Below are 24,383 nucleotides of genomic sequence, written 5' to 3'. Positions count from 1 at the left end.
CTGAATATCGATGTTTCTTTATTCAACCTTCTTGTTCTACAGTGGCTTAACACGCTTATGGTCATGTGGTCTGGACATGGCAATCACCGCAGGAGAGGCCCATGCTATGCATTTTAAAATGGTTTATTGAATACCTACAAACTGATTTGAGCCATCATGTCAGGACTGAATGTTCCATACGAAACAACACTGAAGAGTCACTTTTATATATAGTGTTATATATAGATAGAGCTATTATGGTCATAAATATCGCCTAGTGATCCTTTAAGTTCAGCAAATAAGTATATAATTAGATAATAATACAATCTGCCACAATACTGTTGCTATCCTATTTTCTGAATGACATTGTCATAGGCTCCACCTCTGTACTGTCATAGGCTCCACCTCCTAGACTCTACCTTGTTTACTCCAAGGCTCTTTAAGAACAATATAAATACCTGCATGAGAAATATGATCTTCAACTACAAGGTTTTTTTTTGACAGTTGGAGTGTTACTTCTCTAGCAAAGTTTATTTTTATAGACTGTATCCTTTGCTCATGTGTTATACTGTTATATTCTTTTAACTTTTCAAAAATGCAATTTGCTGTGGTTAACAGCAGTGTGAGCAGTAATCTGTTAACAATCATTGCAAGATCTATTAATGAGAAGTTCATGTTGGTACAAGTTCTGGTGCTGATTTTCCTCTATGTGAACTGCCTTATGATCCTCACCTTTCTAAAAAAGGAGGTGTTCAGGGACAACACTCGCTACATTTTATTTGCACAAACTCTGTTTGCTGACTCTGCTTTCATGGTGTTATCAGACTTGCTCTTGATGGGAAGCTTTTACAAATATCCTATCCACCAGATTCCATGCATTATCATGTGTACAATTTTAAATGTTCTGTTTGTGTGTACTCCGCTGACTCTTGTGGCAATGTGTCTGGAGCGCTATGTTGCTATATGCATGCCTTTAAGACATACTGACATCTCTACCAGCAGGACCAGATTCCGAGGACTCCTGATAATATGGAGTATCAGTTCCATAATTCCATTGTTCACCTTAGTAGCCTATTTGGCTGTTATCCCTTCAGGTGCTCTGTTATCCACTGCCGTTTGTGGTGTTGAGTTAATGTTAGAGAAAGACTGGCAGGCACATGCACGTGCTATAATTTTCCTGCTTCTTTTTCTCTTCATGATCATTATCATTGCCTTTACCTACATTAAGATAATGATTGCAGCCAGAGGGGCCTCATCAGAGAATAAGAAACTGACCAACAAGGGTCTCAGGACTGTGATCCTGCATGCTGTCCAGCTACTTCTGTGTTTAATGCAGTTTTTAAACCCATATATAGAAATGGAATTTTGGAACGCTGATGTAATGGTGTTTATAAATGTAAAATATTTTAATTTTATTGTGTTTATTATTGCACCACGCTGTCTTAGTCCATTAATTTATGGTCTCAGAGATGACAAGTTTTTTGTTGTTTTAAGACATTATGTTCTGTGTGGTTTGGACAGCTTTCTTCCTGCTATGTTTAGTAAATGGAAAATAAGACCTGCCAAACCACAACACTCTTCCAAATGTAATAACTTTCATGAACAATTCATACATAATAATGTAAATTACTAAATCAATGTTTATTTTTTATGAAGAGAGTCTGCATCATGTATTAGAATGCATGCTTAAAATATTTGTCTTAGATATAATATTCTTCTTGAAGTATTAAATAATTGGAATGGTTTGTTATTGTTCTTGCTATTTGGTTCTACGTTTTTTGTGTGTGTTCTCAGACCTTATATAGAGAAAATAAATAGTTGGATTGAACTCATCAGAGTTGAAGTAAAGTTGAAACATATAATTATAAAGCAAGATAGACCATAAACTGCCAGTCACATTTTTAGTGTTTAGGCTATGTGTGCTTTCCAATTCAGTCAAATTAAATTTTTCTACTTGTGATTTACATTTACATGAATTTTGTAAAAAGCTAATCATATTGTCAACCTCCATCCCCACCAGATATAGTGACATGAACAGTGACTACTAGTGGCGTCAATTAACTGCACAGGTGTGAACATACATGTGGCACATATGTAGGAATTCGTTATCGGTGTCACGGACTGCTCCTACCCCATAAGTTATGTGGTACGGCCGCCGCGTGCAGGGCATCCAAGCGTGCTGTGTTTATTTGTGTTTTACCCCCCCCCAGGATTGCACAGAATTGAATGTTAATGTCTTATGTCTATTTAAACCCCTGTCTGTGTCTGCTCCCATTGTTTGTCATTGTCGCTACGTGTGTGTTTAACTAGATCTGTGTAGCCGTAACATTGGTTTGTGTTTTTGTTAAATGTGTATACGTCTTTTAATGTTAAATGTATAGTCATGTTTATTGTAAATGTTGTGAGTGCCACCCCTGTCTCACGTGTTTATTGTTAAAAAATGTTCTACACGAAGGAAGAAGTCTGTGCGTCCTGCCCGCGCCCTGCGGCACTCGGGCCATTTATCCATTTATCTGTTCCTTAGACAAAACACACCTTAGACCTGTCGTCCTTATCTTGGCCTTGTGGGTTTTGTATTGCAGGTCTTTAATGATAAAATGTTTAAGGAATAAACATTTACTACTGAGATTTCAAATACAACTACTACCTAATAGAAACACTAAATTGTATTTATTTAATTTCAGATTATATTAGAGCCAAATATGCTGCAGGTTAGTATTGATAAGCCAAGGCTATTTGACTGTGAAAAAAGCACACAAAAATAAACAAATGGCAAGTTTTATAAATACACAGAATTAACAAAAAAGAAAAATCAAAGATTTTTCTCATTTACAAACTATTCCAAAAACAACCCTCAGCTGATTAAATATGGATAGTTAGATAAAATGAATAGAAAGAAATACCATAAAGACCCAGAAAAATATACAAAACAACTTAGTGCTCATAAGAGCAAGTAAGCAATGAGAAGAGCTAAGGAGATTCTAAGAGCCATCTTCACTGGCAGTGTCATGATTAAGGTCCCAGAATTATGATGTCAGACAAATAGAAACAAAGGGAGGGTCTCATTTGCATATTTTAAAGCCATGGTGGGAACAAATTCTCTTTACAAATTGCACTTTATTTCCTCAACTTTATTTTGTTCTGTATTTAATATGACTTAATTATTAGCCCTTTTAGGTTTCCATGTTCAATGTGTTGTTGACATTTGTAAATGCACAGAAGAAACCAGGATGAATGTAATGGTGAGCAGTAAGGAGGCAGATGCATGTGCGGAGAAGAGTGAGATTTATTAGGGGTAAATCCAAAATCAAACGAGGGGCGGAGAAAACAAAACTATGGCAATGCTCTACACAATGTAGAGCATTTGAATAAATGTCCTGTTTTGTCTGCTACGGGCTGGACCAATCAGCATGCAGTATTGTGCCTGTGGCCAGATATAACCTGTTTTGTAAGACATGACTGGTGTGCTCATGTTCTCTCGCAAGGTTGTTAATTAAAAGCTAAGTCAACGACCTATGTGGAGTTGCATTGTCATTTTGGTACAACAACTTTACATGGTGTCAGAATCCGGCACGAACTTCACGCCTGTGACTGATTTTTTTTCGCCGCCGAACGCTCATCCATTTTTTCCTCCTGCTAGCCAGCTACTTAACTTTGACACTGCATTCACAATGGTGGATGGATTTCGTAGGCCCGTCCCCCTACTTTTTGACAAAAATGTTGCCGAAAACTGGCGAATTTTCAAAAGAGAATACAATATTTTCATCACAGAGGCACACTTCGACAAGCCTGCAAAGACAAGGGCCTATATTCTCCTCAACATTGCGGGACCAGAGGCCATTGAACTTGAACGCTCATTTGTCTATGCGCGCCTGGAGCAGACGGAGCAATCATTTCCCCGGCGGAGTCCAGAGAGGACCCAGATTACCTAAAGAGAAAGTTTCGTGAAATCTGCAATCCTCAGAGCAAAAGAACAATGGAAAGGCACAGTTTTCACTCTAGAAACCAGAAACAAGGTGAGAGTATCGAGTCTTTCATTGGTGATTTACGGATCAAGGCCAAAAGTTGCCATTTCAGAGACTTGACTGATGAGCTAATTTGTGACTGAATCGTGTGTGGCATAACTAGTGAGTCACTGAGAAAATCTCTGCTGAGAGATAGTGAGTTGATGCTCGCAAAGGCCATTTCTATCTGTCGCATTCACGAGATGACTGAACAAAGTAACAAGACGCTAGCCACACAAGCTACCAGCGTGGATGCAGTAAAGCCCATTTTGAACAGAAAACATCAGTCAAACCCCCGGTCTTTCATCCAGAACATTTCGAACTGCAATAATTGCGGGAACAGTCATGTGGCTAGACGAGATAAGTGTCCAGCCTTCGGACAACAGTGTTGTAACTGCGGAAAACTTAACAATTTCAAAAGCTGTTGCAAGTCTAGACCACAGAGTCACAGAACTCCATCCAATAAAGCCCTCAAACCATCTGTGCATGGACTTGCAGTATAACAGCCCAAAGAGTGCGGAGATGTAACGTTTTATGTAGATGGCATCGAGGTCACCAATTGCGTCGACTGTGTCAACTATACGGCTTCTGAAAAAGACGAAGGATTTGTCACGATACGCATAAATGGCAAGCTCACCGAAATGACAGTCGACACGGGAGCAAAATGCAACGTAATGTCTCTAGGGACTTTTAAGTGTATAACTACCGGGGAACAATTGGTAAGGCAAAAGGAAACAGCCAGCCTTGTAGCTTACGGAGGCACCACGATTAAGATCGATGGCATTGTCACGTTGTTATGCTGCTTAAACGGGCAGTACCATTCCCTGCCCTTCTTCATAGTTGATAGAGAAGTGCAACCGATACTAGGGTTTCGTGCATGTATGAGCCCAGAAGTCCATCAGGTCACTATGGATAGCAACACAGGTTTTAACAAACAAATTTTCACCCAATATAAAGACCTATTCAGTGATGAGCTTGAAGAACTCCCAGTTACATACTCCATGACAGTAGACCCCAGTATACAGTCTGTAATCCAATCAGCCCACAGCATCCCCGTCGTGATGCAAGATAGAGTCAAAGCAGAACTAGAACGCTTGTAGTATTGGCATCATAACTCTAGTCACTGAGCCTATAGACTGGGTCTCCTCAGTGGTGGCAGCACATAAGAAGGGCAAGCAGGAAATTAGACTGCATAAATCCAAAAGACCAACACAACACTGAAGAGACCCCATCACCCTATGCGTAGTGTTGAAGAAGTAGCAGCCCAGATGGCAGGAGCAACAGTATTTTCTGTCCTAGATGCTAAGAACTCCTTCTGGCAGATCCATCTAGACAAGAAGTCTTCAATGTTAACCACATTTAGTACTCCGTTTGGGCGCTACAAGTTTCTGCGAATGCCGTTCAGCATCAGCTCTGCTAGTGAAGTGTTTCAGCTCTCCGTGGAACATCTGTTCGCGGGCCAGCCATGCTCTGTCATTGTTGATGACATCATCATTGGAGGCCGAGGAATAGCTGAACATGATGCCAACTCGAGGAAAGTACTCAATCGTGCAAGAGAAGTCAATCTCAATCTGAATCCAGATAAGTGCAAGTTTCGTCTGGACCAAGTACGCTGTGTGGGCCACATCTTCACAAGTGACAGTTTAAAAGCTGATCCTTACAAAACTGCAGCAATCGTCAACATGCCAGTCCCCACAGATGTCATGTCACTATAACGCTTCCTAGGCATGGTAGCCAAGTATATACCAAATTTCAGTGACATCACAGTGCCCCTGAGGAAACTAACCCAGAAAGAGAGCACATGGTGCTGGTTCCAGCAGCATCAGGAGGCATTCGACTGCCTCAAGGCAGGCCTGTCCAGTTCACCAGTATTGGTGTACTATGATGTCAGACAGCCAGTCACACTCACGTGCTATGTGTCATGCTACGGACTCTGAGCTGCATGTTTGCAAAATGGCAGACCAGTAGCATTTGCATCACATGTCCTCACAGACACAGAGACATGATATGTAAATAGAAATGGAGCTCCTGGCTGTCGTGTTTGCCTGCACAAAATTCAGACACTACATATGTGGCCAACCAACAATTGTTGAGACAAACCAACAACCTTTAGTGACGATCATGAAAAGGCCCATTCATGCAGCCCCTGCTCGTCTTCAGAGGATGCTGCTCAAGCTACAGAGCTATGACCTCAGTTTGGTGTAGGGCAAGTACATGTATCTAGCAGATACACACAAACATGCAAACCCTGCCAAGTCCTGCCGAGGACGATGCCTTCGAAGTCATGTCAGTGAGTTACATCTCCACAACTCATCTCGAGGAGCTTAGAAAGCACACAACAAAGGCTGACAAACTACAAGCCCTCAGTGCAGTTATTCAGCAGGGATGGCCTGTCAGGGAGTACCAACTTCTACCAGCCGTTGGTCCTTTTTTCCCATACGGGGATGAACTCACAGTGGTGGACGGCATCATAATGAAAGGCCACAAAGCAGTCATTCCCCAGTCCCTGCACAAGGAGTACATCAACATTGTACAGAGGGTGCACCCAAGTATCGAAGCGACCAAGCGCAGGGCTAGGAGTGTCGTCTTCTGGCCAACAATGTCAAAAGATATCACAGAGAATTTACACTCATGCACAGTATACAACAGCAACAAGTCCCTTGGTAGGTAAGTGTTTCTGTAACGTGTAAGGGTTAAAGAGGATGCGGGGACGAGGCACGTCAAACAAAGACATACGTTTTAATGTAGATTTAACACTCACGACTCAAAACACACATTAACACACTACTTTGGTCAAACACCGACAGCTTTGACGATACGACACAAGACTTGTATACACGCATGACAATTACACACAACAAGGATCAGGTGAACGACACGGGAGGGCGTGGCAATACAGATACACACACACAAACACACATTTTTGAGGAGGGAGGGGCCATACCGTGACACAAACATGTTGATATTTGTGGACATTACTGGCCTTGATGTGCCAATTAATGCTTCTAGGACGTGTTCATTCATTCAGAACAGCTTGTAGAAAATGCCTCCTCATACAGACCATTCAAATTACTTGCAATAAAATTTTTTAGCAAGTCTGCACATTTGCTCGTAATGTGGCCAATCCGACTGATCCTAGTTGGTACTCTGGCTTTTTTGGATCTTCTACAACATCTGCCGATGTACCCTAATTTTCCGTCAACTGGATGACATCCTCACCTTTGACTTCCAGTCTTCAAATTATATGCATAATCTCCCAGGGATGGTGCATAATCTCCCTTGGATGGTGCTATATCTTGCACCTCCTTACTCTTGCTACCCTCCAAAATTCAGTGACAATTCAGACATGCGGTTTTGGGACCGCTTTCTGTGTTGGAATGGCATCTTTCTTTCTATCAGGATGCTGTCTCTTCCTCTATGGACTTGGAGCTGTTTTCCTTATGTGGCTCCCCACTGAACACCAGTTTTTCATTAAAGTCACACGTACATCGAGTTATAGTATCTTATTTACAGATTCATTCTCTCACTTCCAGTTTCAGAAATTCAGAGTATTGGCACCACACGCAGAACCACAACTGACCCCAGTTCCTCTCTATTGGACACAACCTTCCTCTGAACTCCCATTTCACCTATATGAAGTATCCCCACAGGCCTGTACTACCTGCTGGTTGGAACAGAGGTTTTGGCAGCACTTTCATAGAGCTCATAACATTCCATTCTCTTTAGACAACCTAATTTCAACCTCCACCTTTCTCACATACTCCAACTCCATCCTTATTATCCACTCCTCCAGCCTCAGAGTATTCCCAGCTAACATTAAAATGGAAACATCATTACATTGTGGTCATGCACGACAAATCATGCATCTGACGCATCAAAGTAAATTAGTGAAACATTAACACAATAAGGAAGAAGATACTTGATTAGTTAGCTACCTGTCAAGAAGAAAACAAGTATCAGCATCACTCTGAAGTCCTTTTCCTTCACTAGGGCTTCCTACCTGGAAACCACTACGTCAATGTAGACTCTGGGTTTCTGCTCAGAGTGATCTCAAAGTTTTTTGCTTAATTTTTCCAACTGTTGTTTCTGCACGTACTGAATATCGATGTTTCTTTATTCAACCTTCTTGTTCTACAGTGGCTTAACACGCTTATGGTCATGTGGTCTGGACATGGCAATCACCCCAGGAGAGGCCCATGCTATGCATTTTAAAATGGTTTATTGAATACCTACAAACTGATTTGAGCCATCATTTCAGGAGTGAATGTTCCATAAGAAACAACACTGAAGAGTCACTTTTATATATAGTGTTATATATAGATAAAGCTATTATGGTCATAAATATCGCCTAATGATCCTTTAAGTTCAGCAAAGAAGTATATAATTAGATAATAATACAATCTGCCACAATACTGTTGCTATCCTATTTTCTGAATGACATTGTCATAGGCTCCACCTCTGTACTGTCATAGGCTACACCTCCTAGACTCCACCTTGTTTACTCCAAGGCTCTTTAAGAACAATATAAATACCTGCATGAAAAATATGATCTACGAGGTTTTTTTTTTTTTGACAGTTGGAGTGTTCAGTGTTACTTCTCTAGCAAAGTTTATTTTTATAGACTGTATCTTTGGCTCATGTGTTATACTGTTATACTCTTTTAACTTTTCAAAAATGCAATTTGCTGTGGTTAACAGCAGTGTGAGCAGTAATCTGTTAACAATCATTGCAAGATCTATTAATGAGAAGTTCATGTTGGTACAAGTACTGGTGGTGATTTTCCTCTATGTGAACTGCCTTATGATCCTCACCTTTCTAAAAAAGGAGGTGTTCAGGGACGACACTCGCTACATTTTATTTGCACAAACTCTTTTTGTTGACTCTGCTTTCATGGTGTTATCAGACTTGCTCCTGATGGGAACCTTTTACAAATATCCTATCCACCTGATTCCATGCATAATCATATGTACAGTTGTAACTATTCTGACTGTGTGTACTCCGCTGACTCTTGTGGCAATGTGTCTTGAGCGCTATGTTGCTATATGCATGCCTTTAAGACATGCTGAGATCTCCACCAGCAGGACCAGATTCCGAGGACTCCTGATAATATGGAGTATCAGTTCCATAATTCCATTGTTCACCTTAGTAGCCTATTTGGCTGTTATCCCTTCAGGTGTTCTGTTATCCACTGCCGTTTGTGGTGCTGAGTTGATGTTAGAGAAAGACTGGCAGGCACATGCACGTGCTATATTTTTCCTGCTTCTTTTTCTCTTCATGATCATTATCATTGCCTTTACCTACATTAAGATAATGATTGCAGCCAGAGGGGCCTCATCAGAGAATAAGAAACTGACCAACAAGGGTCTCAGGACTGTGATCCTGCATGCTGTCCAGCTACTTCTGTGTTTAATGCAGTTTTTAAACCCATATATAGAAATGGAATTTTGGAACGCTGATGTAATGGTGTTTATAAATGTAAAATATTTTAATTTTATTGTGTTTATTATTGCACCACGCTGTCTTAGTCCATTAATTTATGGTCTCAGAGATGACAAGTTTTTTGTTGTTTTAAGACATTATGTTCTGTGTGGTTTGGACAGCTTTCTTCCTGCTATGTTTAGTAAATGGAAAATAAGACCTGCCAAACCACAACACTCTTCCAAATGTAATAACTTTCATGAACAATTCATACATAATAATGTAAATTACTAAATCAATGTTTATTTTTTATGAAGGGAGTCTGCATCATGTATTAGAATGCATGCTTAAAATATTTGTCTTAGATATAATATTCTTCTTGAAGTATTAAATAATTGGAATGGTTTGTTATTGTTCTTGCTATTTGGTTCTACGTTTTTTGTGTGTGTTCTCAGACCTTGTATAGAGGAAATAAATAGTTGGATTTAACTCATCAGAGTTGAAGTAAAGTTGAATGAAGAACATACAATGTTGCTCATGTTTACCTGTGTGAAAAAATAATGTCAATGGATAGTGCATCCATTTTGGGGGGGGGGGGGGGGGTGAATAAACATATAATTATAAAGCAAGATAGACCATAAACTGCCAGTCACATTTTTAGTGTTTAGGCTATGTGTGCTTTCCAATTCAGTCAAATTAATTTTTTCTACTTGTGATTTACATTTACATGAATTTTGTAAAAAGCTAATCATATTGTCAACCTCCATCCCCACCAGATATAGTGACATGAACAGTGACTACTAGTGGCGTCAATTAACTGCACAGGTGTGAACATACATGTGGCACATATGTAGGAATTCGTTATCGGTGTCACGGACTGCTCCTACCCCATAAGTTATGTGGTACGGCCGCCGCGTGCAGGGCATCCAAGCGTGCTGTGTTTATTTGTGTTTTACCCCCCCCCCAGGATTGCACAGAATTGAATGTTAATGTCTTATGTCTATTTAAACCCCTGTCTGTCTGCTCCCATTGTTTGTCATTGTCGCTACGTGTGTGTTTAACTAGATCTGTGTAGCCGTAACATTGGTTTGTGTTTTCGTTAAATGTGTATACGTCTTTTAATGTTAAATGTATAGTCATGTTTATTGTAAATGTTGTGAGTGCCACCCCTGTCTCACGTGTTTATTGTTAAAAAATGTTCTACACGAAGGAAGAAGTCTGTGCATCCTGCCCGCGCCCTGCGGCACTCGGGCCATTTATCCATTTATCTGTTCCTTAGACAAAACACACCTTAGACCTGTCGTCCTTATCTTGGCCTTGTGGGTTTTGTATTGCAGGTCTTTAATGATAAAATGTTTAAGGAATAAACATTTACTACTGAGATTTCAAATACAACTACTACCTAATAGAAACACTAAATTGTATTTATTTAATTTCAGATTATATTAGAGCCAAATATGCTGCAGGTTAGTATTGATAAGCCAAGGCTATTTGACTGTGAAAAAAGCACACAAAAATAAACAAATGGCAAGTTTTATAAATACACAGAATTAACAAAAAAGAAAAATCAAAGATTTTTCTCATTTACAAACTATTCCAAAAACAACCCTCAGCTGATTAAATATGGATAGTTAGATAAAATGAATAGAAAGAAATACCATAAAGACCCAGAAAAATATACAAAACAACTTAGTGCTCATAAGAGCAAGTAAGCAATGAGAAGAGCTAAGGAGATTCTAAGAGCCATCTTCACTGGCAGTGTCATGATTAAGGTCCCAGAATTATGATGTCAGACAAATAGAAACAAAGGGAGGGTCTCATTTGCATATTTTAAAGCCATGGTGGGAACAAATTCTCTTTACAAATTGCACTTTATTTCCTCAACTTTATTTTGTTCTGTATTTAATATGACTTAATTATTAGCCCTTTTAGGTTTCCATGTTCAATGTGTTGTTGACATTTGTAAATGCACAGAAGAAACCAGGATGAATGTAATGGTGAGCAGTAAGGAGGCAGATGCATGTGCGGAGAAGAGTGAGATTTATTAGGGGTAAATCCAAAATCAAACGAGGGGCGGAGAAAACAAAACTATGGCAATGCTCTACACAATGTAGAGCATTTGAATAAATGTCCTGTTTTGTCTGCTACGGGCTGGACCAATCAGCATGCAGTATTGTGCCTGTGGCCAGATATAACCTGTTTTGTAAGACATGACTGGTGTGCTCATGTTCTCTCGCAAGGTTGTTAATTAAAAGCTAAGTCAACGACCTATGTGGAGTTGCATTGTCATTTTGGTACAACAACTTTACATGGTGTCAGAATCCGGCACGAACTTCACGCCTGTGACTGATTTTTTTTCGCCGCCGAACGCTCATCCATTTTTTCCTCCTGCTAGCCAGCTACTTAACTTTGACACTGCATTCACAATGGTGGATGGATTTCGTAGGCCCGTCCCCCTACTTTTTGACAAAAATGTTGCCGAAAACTGGCGAATTTTCAAAAGAGAATACAATATTTTCATCACAGAGGCACACTTCGACAAGCCTGCAAAGACAAGGGCCTATATTCTCCTCAACATTGCGGGACCAGAGGCCATTGAACTTGAACGCTCATTTGTCTATGCGCGCCTGGAGCAGACGGAGCAATCATTTCCCCGGCGGAGTCCAGAGAGGACCCAGATTACCTAAAGAGAAAGTTTCGTGAAATCTGCAATCCTCAGAGCAAAAGAACAATGGAAAGGCACAGTTTTCACTCTAGAAACCAGAAACAAGGTGAGAGTATCGAGTCATTCATTAGTGAATTACGGATCAAGGCCAAAAGTTGCTATTTTGGAGACTTGACTGATGAGCTAATGTGTGAGCGAATCGTGTGTGGCATAAGTAGTGACTCACTGTGAAAATCTCTGCTGGGAGATAATGAGTTGATGCTCGCAAATGCCATTTCTCTCTGTCGCATTCACGAGATGACTGAACAAAATAACAAGATGCTAGCCACACAAGCTACCAGTGTTGATGCAGTAATGCCCATTTTGAATAGAAAACATCAGTCAAAACCCCGGTCTTTCGTCCAGAACATCTCGAACTGCAATAACTGTGGGCACAGTCATGTAGCTAGATGAGATAAGTGTCCAGCCTTCGGACAACAGTGTCGTAACTGCGGAAAACTTTCAAAAGCTGTTGCAAGTCTAGACTATGGAGTCACAGAACTCTACCCAGTAAAGCTCTCAAACCACGTGTGCATGAAGTGGAAGTAGAACAGCCCACAGAGTGCGGAGATGTAATGTTTTATGTAGATGGCATCGAGGTCACCAACTGCGTCGACTGTCTCAACTATACGGCTTCTGAAAAAGATGAAGGATTCGTCACAATACCCATAAATGGCAAGATCACCGAAATGAAAGTCGACACAGGAGCAAAATGCAACGTAATGTCGCTAGGGACTTTTAACTAACTAACGGGGAACAATTAGTAAGGCTAAAGGAAACAGCCAGCCTCGTAGCTTACGGAGGCACCACGATTAAGATCGATGGCATGGTCGTACTGTCATGCTGCTTAAACGGGCAATACCATTCCCTGCCCTCCTTCATAGTCAATAAAGAAGTGCAACCGATACTAGGTTTTTGTGCATGTATGAGCCCAGAAGTCCATCAGGTCACTATGGATAGCAACACAGGTTTTAACAAACAAATTTTCACCCAATATAAAGACCTATTCAGTGATGAGCTTGGAAAACTCCCAGTCACATACTTTATGACAGTAGACCCCAGTATACAGTCTGTAATCCAATCAGCCCACAGCATCCCCGTCGTGATGCAAGATAGAGTCAAAGCGGAACTAGAACACTTGCGGAGTATTGGTATCATAACTCTAGTCACCGAGCCTACAGACTGTGTCTCCTCAATGGTGACAGTACATAAGAAGGGCAAGCAGGAAATTGGACCAAAAGACCTCAACACAGCACTGAAGAGACCCCATCACCCTGTGCATAGTGTTGAAGAAGTAGCAGCCCAGATGGCGGGAGCAACAGTATTTTCTGTCCTAGATGCTAAAAACTCCTTCTGGCAGATCCATCTAAACAAAAAGTCTTCAATGTTAACCACATTTAGTACTCCGTTTGGGCGCTACAGGTTCCTGCGAATGCCGTTTGGCATCAGCTCTGCTAGTGAAGTGTTTCAGCGCTCCATTGAACATCTGTTCACGGGCCAGCCATGTTCTGTCATTGTCGACGACATCATCATCGGAGGCCGAGGAATAGCTGAACATGATGCCAACTTGAAGAAAGTACTCAATCGTGCAAGAGAAGTCAACCTCAAGCTGAATCCAGATAAGTGCAAGTTTTTGTCTGGACCCAGTAAGCTATGTAGGCCACATCTTCACAAGTGACGATTTAAAAGCTGATCCTTCCAAGACTGCAGCAATCGTCAACATGCCAGTCCCCACAGATGTCTTGTCACTATAACGCTTCCTAGGCATGGTCAATTACCTTGCCAAGTATATACCAAATTTCAGTGACATCGCAGTGCCCCTGAGGAAACTAACCCACAAAGAGACTGCAGGGTGCTGGTTCCAGCAGCATCAGGAGGCATTCGACTGCCTCAAGGCATGTCTGTCCAGTCCAACAGTATTGGCGTACTATGATGTCAGACAGTCAGTCACACTCATGTGCGATGCTTTATGCTACGGACTCAGAGCTGCATGTTTGGAAAATGGCAGACCAGTACCATTTGCATCACGTGTCCTCACAGACACAGAGACACAGTATGCTCAAATAGAAAAGGAGCTCCTGGCTGTTTGCCTGCACAAAATTCAGACACTACATAGGTGGCAAAGCAACAATTGTTGAGACAGACCACCAACCTTTAGTGACTGTCATGAAGAAGCCCATTCACGCAGCCCCTGCTCATCTTCAGAGGATGCTGCGCAAGCTACAGAACTATGACCTCAATCTGGTGTACAAAAAGGGAAAGTACATGTATCTAGCAGATACACTTTCAAGAGCTCCAAACATGCAAACCCCGTCAAGTCCTGCCGAGGACGATGCCTTCGAATTTATGTCAGTTTGTTACATCTCCACAACTCATCTCGAGGAGCTTAGAAAGCACACAACAAAGGATGACACACTACAAGACCTCAGTGCAGTTATTCAGCAGGGATGGCCTGTCAGAGAGCACCAACTTCTACCAGCCGCTGGTCCTTTCTTCCCGTACAGGGATGAACTCACAGTGGTGGACAACATCATAATGAAAGGCCACAAAGCAGTCATTCCGCAATCCCTGCACAAAGAGTATATCAACATTGTACACAGGGGGCACCCAGTTATCGAAGCGACCAAGCGCAGGGCTAGGAGTGTAGTTTTCTGGCCAACAATGTCAAAAGACATCATAGAGAATTTACACTCATGCACAGTATACAACAGCAACAAGTCCCACCAACAAAGAGAACCTCTCCACCTCCAACCCATCCTAAGTCTTCCATGGTCCACAGTGGCTGCGGACATCTTTGATTGGTGTGGGAAACATTACCAAGTGCTCGTGGACTCGTACTCTGGTTGATGCGAAATTGACCTTCTCTACAACATGATATCGCATACAATCATCTCTAAATTGAAAAGACATTTCTCAGTCCATGGTACGCCCCACACCATTTTCACTGATAATGGTAGACAATACACCATTCAACATTTCAAAGGTTTTGCCAAATAATGGGATTTTGTCCACATCACCAGCAGTCCTGAGTTTCCGCAGTCAAATGGTCTTGTGGAAAGGACAATCTGCAGTGCAAAACAACTCATGGAGAGATCATACAGAGACAGTACTGATGTCTTTCTCAATCTTCTAAACCTCAGGAATATTCCCCGTGATCCAGCACTAGCGCTTGATGTCACGCCAGAGACGCCAGACACACGCAGCCATTCCAGTGAGTACCAGACTCCTAGAGCCTGTCCCCAAGATCACCCAGCAAGTCAGTGTGCAACTTCTCAACAAAAGGCTCACTTTGAAAGGTCACTATGATGTCAAGCCGCCCACTATTGCCCCTAACTACGGGTCAAGTGGTTTGCATGCAAACCCTTAAAGGGTTTGACCAGCTTGGAACAGTGATAAAGCCCTGCGAGGAGCCACGTTCATATGCCATTCAATGCAATGGAAGAACATACAGAAGGAACCGCCTTCACATCCTCCCTGTCAGAGAGCCACCGACCCAACTTCATGAAGATGACCCAGACTCATACAACACCAGCCCACCTACAATGGACTGTGTTTCTTCGTCACCACAAAGCTAATATAAAAGGTCTATGTGGAGTTATAAAGTCACAGGACTGGAAGCCAAACACTGGAATGGACTCAACTCACCCCACAAAACGGACTGGACTGGGACCTGGGACAGACTGAGACCTGAGACAGACTTGGAGCTTGGACAGACTGGGTGCTGGTACTGGCAAACAGAACACAGATAAATACAAATGAAGCTACAGACTTTCCATCTATTGACAGAAATGAAACAGAGAATAAGTAGAGATTCACAATTGCAAATGTGTAGATATAAACATATTTACACAAAATCTTAAAAGATATTTTACTGTCATGAACAATTTTCATTGAAAACCCTGCTTTGTTTTTGGCCGTGTTACTGTGTTAGTTATTTACCCATGTTCACACCCTGTCTGTTACTGTGTTAGTTATTCATCCATTGTTATCACACTCTCCTTCAAGTCACTTGTGTTGCAAACATGAAAATGACATGAGCCTCCATGTGAAAAAGTTGTGTATTATTGTCTTGCTCTGTGATCAATTCGAGCCTCTGCTAGCTTCCCGTTTTCAGCACAAACTAGCTAGCGTCCAAGCTAGTACAGCACAGAGGTTTCCACAGCAAATTATCATTAAACAGATTCCACCAACAAACTCTCTTCTCAAACACAAAACATTATCATTCCACATGAATGGCCTTAGCACGCCAACAACTCACAGGGTTAGCCACAAACATTGTTTCTCTATGTTTTTTCACTCTACTGAAAAACTAGTTGGAGAGCATAACTCACCACCTAGTATCTACCTTTTAGAATGGCTTCCATTAAATGAACGGAACAGGAACAGAACATGTTGTATGGGAAACAGGAATGGTTGTATGGGAACAGGAACGGAACATGTTGTATGGGAAAGGATAAAAAATATATATATATAAAAGAAATATAGGTCCCTCTTACTGTGGTTAAACCCTCATAATACCCAGGTAATAACACACCTGTCCGGCCAGTTGCCCAGTTGCCTGTTCGGACCCCTGTCCAATTTGTAGTTCAGTCTCATGTTCTTTCCCAATTCAAGTTTTTAGGTTTTGTTCTTTTTCCTCCTTCCTCCTTTTCCACTTCTTGGTCCTGTTCCTGCCTGAGCTCATCTCAGCCCCCATGCTTTCTTCTGTACTCATCTCAGCTCGCGTTCCTGTTCCCATCTTGGTTCTTCCCCATAGTCGGCTCAAAGGGCCGGGAGGATGGCAACACATGACACACTAACTGCGGCGGTTGTGTGGCTAAGTGCTATGGGTTGTGGAAAGACTTATTGACTTACCTCATAAAACCTTCACCATGAAACTCTGTGGATCAGAGTACACATGCTTTAAGTGTGATGCTCCATAGTGAGCCCCCCAGGGTGGACAGCATCCATCATGCGACTGGGGAAGAATGAAGAAGGACCTGTAGTAATCAGGACAGCTGGGATGATGCCGGAGGCAGAAATTGGACGTGTACATGGCCAAAGGACTGGGAAAGATCAATTTCATCCAACTGCTGAAGAAGGGAGACACCAGGGATTGTGCCAACTATAAAACAATCGCTCTGATCCCCCAACGGCAGCAAGGTGCTTCTAAAGATCATCCAGAAGCACTTGGGCAACATCCTTGATCGAGAACTTGCTGATGTCCAGGCTGGATTCCACAAGGGCAGAGGGACCCGTGACCACATCGTGAGAGGTAGGCGTGCTGGCTCAAGTTGATCAAGTCACTCTGCGAAGAGCGAACCAGGTATGGGGACATGGAGTGGTTCAAGATCAGAAAGGGCACAAGACAAGGGTGCATCCTCTCTCCTTTTCTTTTCAACCTCTACGCAGAAGCGATCATGAGGAAGCTGGACTTAGACAGAGCATTGGGGTGAAAGTAGGCGGAAGAACCTCATCGATCACAGTGGAGGTTCGACAGCAGCAATCAAGTGTCGATTAGTGCTGGGGCGTTTGGCCATGGTGAACATGGACCAAATGTGGAAATGCAAGGACATTGCGGTCACTATCAAGCAAAGTTTGATTACAGCCATCGTGTTCTCAGTTGCGACATATGGCTGAGAGACGTGGACACTGACGAAAGCAGACAGAAAAGAATTGATGCCTTTGAGCTGTGGTGCTGGAGAAAACTCCTACAAATCCTGTGGACAGCTAGAGTTACCAGTAAAGCTGTTCTTGAACATATCAACCTAGAAGTGTCCCTGGAAGGCAAGATCACTAGACAGAAACTGACCTATTTTGGACATGTGATGAGAGCAAATTCACTGGAAAAGGAGATGCTACTCAGAATGGTCAGTGGTAGAAGGAAACAGGGAAGACCAAGGACCCATTGACTGGATACCATCAAGCAGGGCACGGCAATGAACATCAAGCAACTGAAAGAAGCCGTGAAGAACAAGGAAGCATGGGGGTGACTGGCATGCAGAGTATCCAAGAGTTGGACATGACTGAATGGATAATCCTTTCCTTCACTAGGGCTTCCTACCTGGAAAACACTATGTTAACATTGACTCTGCTTTTCTGCTAACGATGATCTCTAAGCTTTTTTGCTTCATTTTTTTCCCATTTACTCAGTCTATTTGCTTGAGTCCAACTGTTGTTTCTGCATGAATTGAATAGTGATGTTACTCCATGACCGTTGTTGCATTCAACATTCAATCACCAGCAACTGGCTTGTTAAGTGTACCAGTGACTAGCATCTATGATAGTAGCTTTAGTCAACCAGCCTGCAGATCTTCTTCATCTACAGTGGCTTACCATCCTTATGGTCATGTGGTCTGGACATGGCAATCAACCCAGGAGAGGCCCATACTATACATTTTAAAATGGTGTATTTAAAACTCACAAACTGAGTCGTCATATCAGGACTGAATGTTACATATGTTACTTAACTGAACAATTACTTTTATACGTAGTGTTTGCGCTATTTTGGTCATAAATATCACCTAGTGAGGTTTTAAGTTCAGCAAAGAAGTATATCATTGCTATTCTATTTTCTGAATGATACTGTCATAGGCTCCACCCCTGTATTATCACAGGTTCCACCTCCTAGACTCCACCTTGTTTACTCCAAGGCTCTTTAAGAACAATATAATTACCTGCATGAGAACTACTATCTTCAACTACGAGGTTTTATTTTTTTAACAGTTGGAGTGTTCAGTGTTACTTCTCTAGCAAAGTTTATTTTTATAGACTGTATCCTTTGCTCATGCATTATACTGTTATACTCTTTTAACTTTTCAAAAATGCAAATTACTGTGGTTAACAGCAGTATAAGCACTAATCTGTTAACAATTATTGCAAGATCTATTAATGAGAAGGTCTTGTTGGTACAAGTTCTGGTGGTGATTTTCCTCTATGTGAACTGCCTCATGATCCTCAGCTTTCTGAAAAAGGAGATGTTCAGGGACGACACTCGCTACATTTTATTTGCACAAACTCTGTTTGCTGACTCTGCTTTCATGGTGTTATCAGACTTGCTCTTGATGGGAAGCTTTTACAAATATCCTATCCACCTGATTCCATGCATAATTATATGTACAGTTGTAACTATTCTGACTGTGTGTACTCCGCTGACTCTTGTGGCAATGTGTCTGGAGCGCTATGTTGCTATATGCATGCCTTTAAGACATGCTGACATCTCCACCAGCAGGACCAGATTCCGAGGACTCCTGATAATATGGAGTATCAGTTCCATAATTCCATTGTTCACCTTAGTAGCCTATTTGGCTGTTATCCCTTCAGGTGCTCTGTTATCCACTGCTGTTTGTAGTGTTGAGTTAATGTTAGAGAAAGACTGGCAGGCACATGCACATGCTATATTTTTCCTGTTTCTTTTTCTCTTCATGATCATTATCATTGCTTTTACATACATCAAGATAATGATTGCAGCCAGAGGGGCCTCATCAGAGAATAAAAAACTGACCAACAAGGGTCTCAGGACTGTGATCCTGCATGCTGTCCAGCTACTTCTGTGTTTAATGCAGTTTTTAAACCCATATGTAGAAATGGAATTTTGGAAGCTTGATGTAATGGTGTTTATAAATGTAAGATATTCTAATTTTATTGTGTTTATTATTGCACCACGCTGTCTTAGTCCATTAATTTATGGTCTCAGAGATGACAAGTTTTTTGTTGTTTTAAGACATTATGTTCTGTGTGGTTTGGACAGCCTTCTTCCTGCTATGTTTAGTAAATGGAAAATAAGACCTGCCAAACCACAACACTCTTCCAAATGTAATAACTTTCATAAATAATTCATACATAATAATGTAAATTACTAACTCAAGGTTTATTTGTTATGAATGGATTCTGCATCATGTATTAGAATGCATGCTTAAAATATTTGTCTCAGCTATCATATTCTTCTTGAAGTATTAAATAAATGGAATGGTTTGCTATTGTTCTTGTTATTTGGTTCTAAGTTTACTGTGTGTGTTGTCAGACCTTGTTTAGAGGAATTAAATAGTTGGATTGAACTCATCAAAAGTTGAAGTAAAGTTGAGTGAAGAAAATACAATGTTGCTCATGCTAAGCTGTGTTAAAAAATAATGTTAATGGATGATGCACAAAATATTATTGGGGGTGGGCATCCAAGTCTCAATAAACATATCATTCCAAAGCAAGATATTCCATATACTGCTAGTCACACTTTTAGTGTTTAGGCTATGTTGTGTGTTTTCCACTTCAGCCAAATTTATGACATTATTTTTCCTACCTGTGATTTACATTGTTTTTGTTTTCATTGTTTTGTTTGAATTTTCTAAAATCTTTTTTTCAGCTGTGTTATCTGTAGGCTATCGGGGTGTTTTTTGCTCCAGTTAACCATATTGTCAGCCCTCACCTCCACCAGATATAGTGACATGAACAGTGACTTGTGGCATCAATTAACTGCACAGATGTGACCATACATGTAGCACATATGCAGGAATTCATTATCTGCATCATATTTTAAATCCAGTGATATTAAGCAGAAAAATATACAAAGGACAAAATATATCAGCATATGTTTGGTGATTGTCAAAAATGCCATTTATCTGTTCCATAGACAAAACACATTGTAAACCTGCCATACTTATCTTGGCCTCATGGGTCACTACTGAGATTTCAAATACAACTACTACATAATGGAAACAGTAAATTGTATTTATTTAATTTCAGATTATTTTAAACATTGCCCAGAACTCTAAACAATTAAAATACAGAAAATTCAAGATTGACTGATTCATATTAAAGCCAAATATACTGCATGCTAGTATTGATAAGACAAGCCTGGCTGACAAATAAACAAATGGCAAGTTTTATAGATACACAGAGTTAAAGATTTTGCTCATTCCCAAACTATTCCAAAAACAACCCCTCGGCTGATTAAACATGGATACTTGGATGAAATAAATAGACAGAAATACTATAAAGACCCAGAAAGATATACAAAATAAAACAACTTAGTAGTGCTCCCAGAACCAAGTAAGCAATGAGAAGAGCCAAGGTGATTCTAAGAGCCATCTCCACTGTCATGACTATGGTTAATACAGTTAGAATTATGATGTCAGACATATAGAAACAAGGGAATGATCTCATTTGCATGTTTTAAAGACATGGGAACAAATTCTCTTTACAAAGTGCACTTTATTTCCTCCACTTTACTTTCTTCTGGCATGGGGACTGAGACAAGCTCAGACAGTAACAGACCTAGAAGGGAACAGGAGAAAGGAGAGAAAAAGAACAAAATCTTAAAGAGGAGCTTCCACCTCCTAGACTCGTTTACTCCAAGGCTCTTTAAGGACAATATAAATACCTGCATGAGAAATACTATCTTCAACTACGAGGTTTTTTTTTTTTTTTTGACAGTTGGAGTGTTAAGTTGGAGTGTTAAGTGCACTTCATTATTGGCCCATTTAGGTTTTTCTGTTCAATGTGTTGCTGACGTTTGTAAATGCACAAAACAAAACCAGGATGAACAATTAAAGTTAGGAGATCCACTCAAGGTATAGAGTCACAGGACTGGAAGCCCGGGACAGACTGGGAGCTGGGACAGACTGGGAGCTGGGACAGGCAAACAGAACACAGACAAAAAATACAAACCTATAGAGTGTAGAGCATCACATTGTTCTTTTACATCAGTCGTTTTAACAAACGAAACTAGACTTTCCATCCATTGACACAAAGGCAACAGAGAATAAGTAGAAATTCACTACTGCAAATCTGTAGATATAAACATATTTACACAAAATCTTAAAAATATATTTTACTGTGATGCGCAATTTACACTGAAAACCCTGCTTTGTTATTTACCCGTGTTGTAACCCTGTTACTGTGTTAGTTATTTACCCATGTTGACACCCTCTCTGTTACTGTTAGTTATTTATCCATTGTTGTCATGCTCTCCTTCAAGTCCCTTGTGTTGCAAACATGAAAATGACATGAGCCTCCATGTGAAAAAGTTGTGTATTATTGTCTTGCTCTCTGATCAATTCGAGCCTCTGCTAGCTTTCCGTGTTCAGCACAAACTAGCTAGCGTTCAAGCTAGTCGATCAACACAGAGCTTTCCACAACAAATTGTCATTAAACAGGTTCCACCGACAACTCTCAAATCCAGAATATATTCTTAAACACACAAAAAAGTAACGTTCCACATGAATGGCCTTAGCACGCCAACAACTCACAGGGTAACATTAGCTGCAAACATCGTTTCTCTGTGTTTTTTCACACTCCTGAAAAACTAGTTGGAGAGCATCACTCGCCACCTAGTGTCTGCCTGTCAGAATGGCTTCCATTAAATGAACGGAACAGAACTACATGTTGTATGGGAAAGATTAAAGGAAAATACAAAAAAGAAATGTAGGTCCCTCTTCCCGTGGTAACACCCTCGTAATATCCAGGTAATATCATGCCTGTCCGGCCAGTTGCCCAGTTGATTGTTCGGTACCCTGTCCAGTCTGTTGTTTAGTCTCATGTTCTTTCCTGAGTCAAGTTTTAAGATTTTGGGTTTTTTTTGTCCTTTCTCCTGTTCCCCTTCTAGGTCCGTTACTGTCTGAGCGCTTGTCTCAGTCCCAGTGCCTTCTTCTGTGTTCATCTCAGCTTGTGTTCTTGTTCCCATCTTGATTCCTGTTTCTGTTTTTTTCTTGTCACATTTCAGGATCCAGGCTTTAGAGGGGGAACATTCTGACAGGTTTCCCCCGTGGCAACACAGTTTCCATGGCTCTGAGTGCTGTGTGCTCTTTGTTTTGACTTTGGTTTCTTTCTCAACCCTTGTCTTGTGTATTGCTAATCCCCGCACTTCATTAGTTCCAGCTGTGTCTTGTGTATTTGTAGCCTATCCTATGTCATTGGTTATTGTTTGTCTACTAGTTCCTGTTCCTGTCAATTTTTTTGTTGTTATTGTAGCTGGTATTTCATTTCACTATCTTGAGTATTGCCTTTTGTTTCTGTTTGTTTCCTTTTGATTTTTGGATTCTTTGTAGATCCGTGTTTCTTTTTGTGTGAATAAAATACCAACATGCACATGAGTCCTATGTTATGCCTCACCTGCATCTCAGCTTGACAATTTTCAGGCTACAATCTTCTTGGAGATACACTGGGAAGCCTTTGCATCACTGGGTGATTGCTAACAACAACTTCACCATTTAATACTCAGGAAACAAGATGGAAAGGAGAAAAGAGGTTGCCATTGTGGCCAATAAAAGGATCTCAAGGTGTGTAGAGAGCCCAAATACATCAGCGATAGGATCATGTCCATCTGCATCGGAGGGAAACCTCTGAATGTGACCATCATTCAAGTCTATGCACCAATAGCAGATGCATCAGAGCAGGAAAGTAAAGACTTCTATGCCCAGGTCTAGGACGCACTTGACAGAACCTCAAGAAAGGACATCGCCTGCATCATGGGTGATTTCAGCGCCAAAGTTGGAAAAGGAGAGGATGTAGGAGTGGTCGGCAGACACGGCCTAGGGGAGAGGAATGACGCCTGGGACTGCCTTGTGCAGTTCTGCCAGGAGAACAAATTTAGAAGCACCAACACCTTCTTTACCCAGCCGAAATGACGTCTTTACACGTGGACATCCCAAAATGGGCAGCATCACAACCAGATCGACTACATCTTCTGTCAGCAAAAATGGAAGGGATCAATTTTCAAGAAGAGGAGAGAAGCTAAGGCTAAAGGCAGGAGGGACAAGGTAAGGTGAATCAATGCTCTCTTCCAAAGAAAAGCCAGGAAAGACAAGAACAACTTCCTGAATGTCCAGTGCATGAGCCTCAAAGAAGCTTATAAAAAGGGCCACACCTGAGAATGATTTGCCACTGTGAAACAAGTGAAGAAGCCATTCTCTGCCTACCAAGCAACCATCAAGGAGCATGATGGGAATGAAATCAGTGACTAGCAGGACATGAGTAAGAGATAAAAAGAATACTAAGAGGAACTATACACCTGTGCCAGCACTCACTACTCAGAGGAACTTAAGGGCCAAGAGGAACCGGAACCGAATATTTGGAAAGTGAAGTGATGTGGGCACTGAGGCTTCTGCCAAACAACAAAGCACCTGGCATCAATGGAATCTCTGATGAGCTGCTCAAACTGGTCCCAAGAGCCACACTGACAACACTAGATCTTTAGGACCTGTATATGGCCAAAGGACTGGAAAAGATCAGTTTTTATCCCACTTCTGAAGAAGGAAGACACCAGGAAATGTGCCAACTATAGAACAATCGCTCCGATCCCCCAC

At 41.2% G+C, this 24,383-nt stretch overlaps 3 protein-coding genes across 3 annotated transcripts; all 3 read left to right on the top strand.

Annotated features, from left to right (window-relative positions):
* The first annotated feature begins 574 nt into the window (after nucleotides 1–574).
* LOC113569057 (odorant receptor 131-2-like) lies at nucleotides 575–5,698 on the top strand. The gene is made up of 3 exons (XM_035533971.1): nucleotides 575–1,490; nucleotides 4,524–4,702; nucleotides 5,306–5,698. The coding sequence occupies exons 1-3, from the start codon at nucleotides 575–577 to the stop codon at nucleotides 5,696–5,698; spliced, it is 1,488 nt and encodes a 495-aa protein (XP_035389864.1).
* Nucleotides 5,699–8,657: 2,959 nt separating this feature from the next.
* Nucleotides 8,658–17,540, top strand: LOC118242506 (odorant receptor 131-2-like). The gene is made up of 6 exons (XM_035533970.1): nucleotides 8,658–9,573; nucleotides 13,311–13,751; nucleotides 13,870–14,000; nucleotides 14,311–14,453; nucleotides 17,244–17,359; nucleotides 17,497–17,540. The coding sequence occupies exons 1-6, from the start codon at nucleotides 8,658–8,660 to the stop codon at nucleotides 17,538–17,540; spliced, it is 1,791 nt and encodes a 596-aa protein (XP_035389863.1).
* A 1,368-nt stretch (nucleotides 17,541–18,908) lies between these two features.
* On the top strand, nucleotides 18,909–22,815 carry LOC113579617 (odorant receptor 131-2-like). The gene is made up of 2 exons (XM_035533969.1): nucleotides 18,909–19,824; nucleotides 22,802–22,815. Exons 1-2 carry the CDS (start codon nucleotides 18,909–18,911, stop codon nucleotides 22,813–22,815), a joined length of 930 nt encoding a protein of 309 aa, XP_035389862.1.
* Nucleotides 22,816–24,383: the final 1,568 nt, after the last annotated feature.

Source organism: Electrophorus electricus, chromosome 15, assembly GCF_013358815.1.
Source record: "Electrophorus electricus isolate fEleEle1 chromosome 15, fEleEle1.pri, whole genome shotgun sequence".
In the NCBI taxonomy this organism is placed as follows: domain Eukaryota; kingdom Metazoa; phylum Chordata; class Actinopteri; order Gymnotiformes; family Gymnotidae; genus Electrophorus; species Electrophorus electricus.
Note: the sequence above shows the minus strand (reverse complement) of the source record. Positions and strands in the feature narration are given on the sequence as shown.